Source organism: Limulus polyphemus, unplaced genomic scaffold (assembly GCF_000517525.1).
Source record: "Limulus polyphemus unplaced genomic scaffold, Limulus_polyphemus-2.1.2 Scaffold762, whole genome shotgun sequence".
In the NCBI taxonomy this organism is placed as follows: Eukaryota; Metazoa; Arthropoda; class Merostomata; order Xiphosura; family Limulidae; genus Limulus; species Limulus polyphemus.
This window is the reverse complement of record NW_013666372.1, coordinates 223,634-230,559: the sequence shown is the minus strand read 5'-3', so window position 1 is coordinate 230,559 and position 6,926 is coordinate 223,634. Positions and strand designations below refer to the sequence as shown.

The 6,926-nt window shown below is 37.3% G+C and overlaps 1 protein-coding gene across 7 annotated transcripts in view; it reads left to right on the top strand.

The window, feature by feature from the left end:
• The window catches only part of LOC106460389 (phosphoribosylformylglycinamidine synthase-like), a 122,173-nt gene extending 116,155 nt beyond the window's left edge, over positions 1-6,018 (top strand). For all 7 annotated transcript variants that reach the window (XM_022387093.1, XM_013920079.2, XM_022387096.1 and 4 more), the window contains 2 exons: positions 3,921-4,076; positions 5,503-6,018. In XM_022387093.1, the coding sequence (XP_022242801.1) occupies positions 3,921-4,076; positions 5,503-5,816 (470 nt within the window). In that variant the 3' untranslated portion in view covers positions 5,817-6,018. The remainder of the gene's footprint in view (positions 1-3,920; positions 4,077-5,502) is intronic.
• The last annotated feature ends 908 nt before the right edge of the window (positions 6,019-6,926 follow it).

Below are 6,926 nucleotides of genomic sequence, written 5' to 3'. Positions count from 1 at the left end.
AGTTTACCATGCCTTCCCATACCTTCCTGAGGATTCTCTTCACCCCTAGTTGGCTTTCTCGGAGATAATACCTCAGGTATGTGATGTTTTATCTCTTGCCATAGTTATTTTGACCCACGTCCTTCCTTATTGCTTGTTTCTTTCTCTCTACATTGTTTTTCCCCATCCCCTTATGTTCGGGTTTACACTATGCTTTGCCGACTCATTGGGTGATAGCATTGGAATGTCTAGTTCTCCGTGGACTTTGGGTCGGTCCGCCTTTGTGACTTTTAGGGCAAGCTCCCAAATTCTGGACCATCAGTTGTAGGTTCAGTTTTACCTGTTTGGGGGGATGGGTCCCAATTTTTCTGTTCATCATGCCACTCTGTGCAGAGTCGTTCTGATTGCTCTTTACTGGCCTGCTCAACTATAGTTTCCTCAGTTGATTTGGCTCCAGGTGATCCCTCCTATCCTTACTTCCAGAAATGTTACATCAACCCTAGTCTTCAGTTCTACTTCCCATCTTCCGTCTTCATGCCTGGCTTTTGTCCAGTCCCTGGCAAGGAGTTCCAGATTCTCTCACCCAGTAGCTTCTCATTTAGTCTATTCCTTCATCCTTCTTTGTTGGGTTTTTACTGATGGAAATGGAATGTTTTTCACTCCTGGGCTTTGGCTCAGAATTTCCCGGCTTCTTGGCCTACAGTTGCCGGTATCTTCTCATTCCTTACCTGCCTCTATATTTGGTTTTTGGGCAGCCTTATCCCATACCTTTCATTTTTCCCATTTCTGCAGGGTCTTTTCTTCCCCAGTCCTTTCCATGTTGTTCTGTTTTTTCCGGCTCTGTTGGCCGACGAGACGCCCATCACTTCCGGACTGAAACATTAATGTAGTCCTCCATGCCCTTACTTTCCCTCCTTTCGAACCCATTTCTTTCTGTTATTTGTTTCACCTCTCCCTTAAGACATATTTCCTTTTCCTTATTAGTTCACAGGCATTGTGGATCGGATATTTTTACTCTCGATGTCACCAGGACCTTGTATCATTCAACCCACCTCATCCTTTACCTGAATCATGCATTCCTACACCAGACCTTGGCGTCTCGTGATGGACATTCCTCCTTTTACCCTCTCTGTCTCTCATCTTTACCCTCAACCTGATCCAGATAGACTCCTGTGCCCAGTACATGCCCTCCATTGTTATATTGCATGCATGGCTTCCTTTTGAGGTTCTCGTTCCCGCCTCTTTTTCCCATGGCACACTTCCTTTTTTCCATGATCTTTCTTCTGTTACCCTGACCAATTGAGTTAGTCATTTGATCCTGTAGGCTTATTCCTCCTTGTTCCTCTTCCAGCTTGATCTCTTTCCCATGTCATCCCATCAAAATCAATACTTTACATTCTTCCTTGGCCATTGGGGAAGATTCTACAGTTGGGCATGAACACATGTTCATCTCTCATTACTTGCACTACATCACAATTTCTGCTTCCTCGGGGTATCACCTGCCACATGTGGCTACTCTACAGACTTCAGTGCGGCTTAGACACAAAGTAAGCTTTTACTTATGCTTTTTTTCTTTCAAGGGCTATTGTTTCAACTTCACTTTGGATCCCACTCTGTGGCAAGTGGTGCCTGACCAAGTATTCATTCTGAACACTGAATGTGTTCCACGTAAATGGCTATAACCATTCTTAGATATATTTATACTCAAACAAATCTGCACTGTATGCCATGTTGATTCACACACTTTGTCCATAGCTATGTATGCTTACCCTTGAGATGGAGTTTTTCACAAAATCACTAGAGTATGAATAATCTTGTGATGTTTACTTCATAAAAATGCCCATCTCGGACCATACCATCCATGGGTAAAGCAGAAGGGGATCACCGCTCATCCCTACCATGCCTGGAATGAATAAGTCGGTTTGTTCTGCTTTTCAAAATAGGGTTTTGTAATCACCTATTGCACTGTCTCAAGTGTAGCAGACCCTCCAAATTCTCCAATGCACTTCTCCTCCTCCCCTTCTTTCATTGGAGTAAGGGAGTCCTTATCACTCATCAGTTCCAAGCTGCTGGGGTGGTTTACCATTGAGGCAACCTGCTGAATGGGATCCACAAAGATGACTATAACCATTCAGTTCACAGTAGGGTGGTGGTGTTCTGCTGGCATAGAAGGAATTACAAGACCCCTCGTATGAGTGACACGCGACCCGAAAGCTGTGTGAGGACTTATGTGATTGGTTCACTTGATCTCTAAAACCTCATTCACTGGGAATCAACATCCACGGGAGGGTAGGAGGAGGGCACCCAATCAGAGTGGTGAACTGGATTTAGGCATCTCACTCTGGGCATCCATCTTCCCCTCTCAACTCTGTCTTCTGTGTTGTGGGTCGCAGGAGTTCTAAGTGGCCTATTTCTGCATCTGTCCTGGGCATTCCCTTGTTTTGAGAATGATGAGAATGTTACAGACCTGTGGACGTTTCAGACTGGTTTAACAGTCAAGGCAGTTGATTGCATGCTATGGATGTCCCTCAGATATTGAATGACACATTCCCAGGCCCCTAACTCAGTTCTCATCCTGTGACATTTCCTGGAGTCTATATTATATGTACCTTCATGACTCTATGGCTTGAGGTGAAGACTGAATGATTCTTGCCTAACCTCGCATAGATTTCAGTGCCCAGCGAGGGAGGTTTTGGATGTAGTTGACTTACCGAGTACAGTTCGATGCACACTAGCCACTCTACACTATGGGACATATCCTCTATTACCCACTTTCATTACATGGGATTGAGTGTATCTGTTTCTCTGATTGGGATCACATTACTGACCTATCCTCTCCCACAAAGATGTGCTCCCTTCATATTCTGCCATGTTTTGATCCCACCTGTTCATGGCAAAGAGATACTTGGTTCAGAAGTGGTGCGGTTCCCCTCCATAGATCATCTGATCTGTTTCTCTCATTCCCAGGGGATGTCCTCTGGATGCTTTTTGGGGATATGCCTGTGAGTGGAAGAAAGGTACATATCAGAAGTTATAATTTTCCTATACGAACATGTATTTCCGATAGGTACTTCCCTCGCTCATACTTCCAACTCTTCCTCCCCACAATCTTCCAGTGCTTACGTATTCTGCCAAACTTCGAAGTGATAGTTCGGTAGTGGTGCATAGAGGGAGTCACATGATAGTAGTGCTCTTCTATTGGTGGAGAGGAGATGCATGATGATTTGCATGAGAGAAATGTTGGAACTTTGGAATCCAACAGGGAAGTGGAAGGCTTGTGGCATGCATTTTGAAAAAAGCTCGCATATAGAGGGCAGCACAGAATGGGAAAAGCTAATCTTGTGAAGGGAGAGAAGTACCTGTCGGAAATACATTTTTGTACAGGAAAATTATAACTTTGGCAAATCACTATAATTATGTTAGCTTGAGCCAAAGTTGGGATAAATTTTTTCAAATTTTAAGTGACTCAATTTTTGTAGCTTTGACTTTTGTTTCACTACTTTTTGTAGCATAAAAACTTCTATATTACTATAACTAGCTAGGTTACATACATTTAGATCCCTATTTGTATTTATAAAATTGAAAAACTTTTTATTTTACATGTTTGTTTCCTTTTTATTAGCCAATAGTCATTGTTAATATTCAGGCATTTTAAAGGTGCTTTTAAATGAGCAATTTTTATGGCCACCATTTTGTTTCATCATGACCCCTACTATTAAGTACTACCATATTTAATGATACTTGACTATAGAAAAACTTTTTATTAAGCTCCCAAAATATTTTCATTAAACATAATCTAGTATGCAAATGTTTAATAATAATATTAAATTCAACAAGCTTCACATATCTAATGTGTGTAGTATTTCAGAGATCAGCTAATAACTACTTTAAAAACTTCTACAAGTGTTTTAAGAAACTCATCAGTATATGACTTTGTGCAGAAAATGAAAAAACTATAGGAGGAACCCTTCTGACTCATAATCTCTCAGAGCGGTTTGAGTCCCGTTTTGTAACTGTTCGGATTGAGGAAAGCTCGAGTATCATGCTGAAAGGAATGGAAGGATCTGTGTTGGGGGTATGGGTTGCTCATGGTGAAGGTATGTTTATAGTTTCACTGGAAAGACTTTTAAAAATGAATTAAATGGCTACTTGGTTCAAAGAGTAAATTCTTTATAAAACTGATTAGAAAAAAAGAATTATTTGTAATGGAAAGTCCTATTTGTTTAATTTATATTAAATGTTGGATAATACAAGTGATTCAAAATCTGATTTGAACCTTAGTAGTGATATCCAAACTTCAATTTTAAATTAGAGATTTTTTGTAGTGACAAATAAGAATGAACCAAAGATGTATAGGCAGATATTTTCAGTGATTGTTTCTTTTGGTTTCAATGTGATAAGGTTACCTTTTTATCGTTCTTGTTGTTTTTTCCAAGTTCCATCAACTTATGTTGAAATTTCCTTGGAAGTATGGGGAAAAACAGTGAACAGGATTAAGACACAATAATACCTAATAAATTGGAAAATGTTTCTTTGAACTTCTTTCCTAAAGATAACAAAATGACAAACTTGTGTATCTCATGCAAAATTTATCTTATTGAAAAGTTTTGTTTCATGCTCATAGTAATTCATTAAGTAAAATGTTTTTTTATTTTTGATTGCTTACAAGAACATATGATTTTTGTTGGAAGTATGGGATACTTGCATTTGTTGTACTGTTGTAAATAATACTACCAAAGGATTAACCAAAAACAAAATATTCGGGTCTGGTATGTTCATGAGCTCTATATATTGGTTAGTTTCTGCTAGAGAATGTGTTTTGTTCACTGTATTATTATTCTAGAAACTTGTTTTTATTGAGTATGTGTGTGATTAGGCAGAAAGTGTTGTAGTGAGTATGTTAATTGTGTTGAGAAAAATATTTTAAGTTTGCTGGTTCTTTGTGGAGAAATAAATATTATTGACTATGCAGAAAATGTATGAAGGCATATTGCTATATTGATGCATTTGTGAGTTGGTTGATTGTAGTTTGTTTTATTAAGGAATTGATTTTGGTGCATTACATTGTACAGAATGTTTGTTTTTCAAAAAAAAAAGATTTTGTTAACTGTTGAGGTTACTTGTTTGTTGTCAAAAAGACAAGTTTCATGTTCAGTTTATCATTTGGTTTTAAATAAGACAATGTGGTTTCAATATTTCAAAACTATATGTATATTTTGGATTGTCTTGTATACTACAAACAAGTTTTTGATACCCCTAAAATGTAACAAAATAGAAGATAGTTTACAAGAAGAATTGTGCTTGAGACTTAAATTGTTGTTGTTATGTATCTTTCTTTTGTAATGTGATGTTTAGAATCTTACTGAAATAGGTAGGATGTAATATTTATAGAATATATTCATAAAAAAACACATCAGTTATTCAAAAACATGTATAAGAACACACAATTCTACAATATTTCTTACATTTTCAGTCATATTCAAAATACAGCTATTTTATGATGAAAGTTGGGTTTCCTCATAGGACGATTCATCTTTAAAGAAGATAGTATCTCTGCTGATATAGAAGCCAATAATTTAGTAGCTGTGAGATATGTAGATGATTATGGACAACCAACAACACAGTATCCACTAAACCCCAATGGGAGTGAAAGAGGGATAGCTGGACTGTGTTCTCATGATGGTCGTCATCTTGCCATGATGCCCCATCCTGAACGTTGTATCTTTCCTTGGCAATGGGCCTGGATGCCAGAAGATTGGAGGAACATTAAAGTTTCTCCATGGTTAAGAATGTTTCAGAATGCTTTTGACTGGTGTGTGGATAATTCAATCTTCTGAGTAGTTTACAAATTTGTTAAATGTTTATATATACTACTGTTACTTTCATACTTTGATATTTCTTACTTTTGTCACTTTTTAAACAAAAAAGTGTATTAACATGCAATATGGATTAACACTGTCCCAGTCGTATATAGTTTCTGCATAATTTCTGTGCATTATTGTACTTCTTACCACACAAAAATAAATACTTGAAGCTTAATTGGTAGATAGTGTCTGTAGCATTTTCACTTTACAATCAATTAGATTATTATATTTTTGAAATTAACAAAAAAAATACAAATTACCACATTACAAGTCGTTTACAAATTCTAATTCTAGAAGACTTTCTAAATACCTGATAATTTAGGTTTTCGTCATAGAAGTGTTTTTTTTATCTTGTTTACTTGAAGTTATTAATTTATCTTTTGAGCCATCCAGTCCGTGTTTGTCTACTAGCAATAGATAGTCATTTTCTTGAGGTAAGTGGTATCTTGTGACTTTAAGTGCTTGGTATAACATTTCTAACCTAAATAATGAAAAACACAAAGTGACATGTCAGGGAAAATGGTAAACTTTAACTGTACCTAGAACCTTTCCTCCAAGTTAAGAACATATAAACATCTTAATCTTATCATTGAATTTTCAGACACTAGAAACTTGTAATACTCATCGTCATCAACTATTTTTGTGCACTGTGTAATGCTTACCATTATCATTCACTACTTTCTCACACTGGTAGGCCAGGTGTGACCTAGTGTTTAACATGCTCAGACTGTGAATTCAAGGGTTCGTGGTTTGTGGCCCTAGTTGCCATAGATACGCACTCCATGCTTTAGGGCCGTAGGTGAGCTATAAGAGTGACAGCCAAATTTTACTGTTTATTCAGATAAGAGTTGGCAATAGAAGCTGTTAAATAGCTACCTTCTCTCTAGTTTGTCAATTAAAAGTTAGAGAAAGGTATGCACAGACATCCCTTTGTATAGCTTTGAACAAAAATTCTGAAACGTAGAAACAATCTCAAACTGTAACATTATTGGTGAGAAGACAATGGAGATTATCTTCTAAAAGATGTGTGTGGTAAGAATATATTTTTAATTCTCTATACTAAGTTCATTTTAGCTTTTCAGA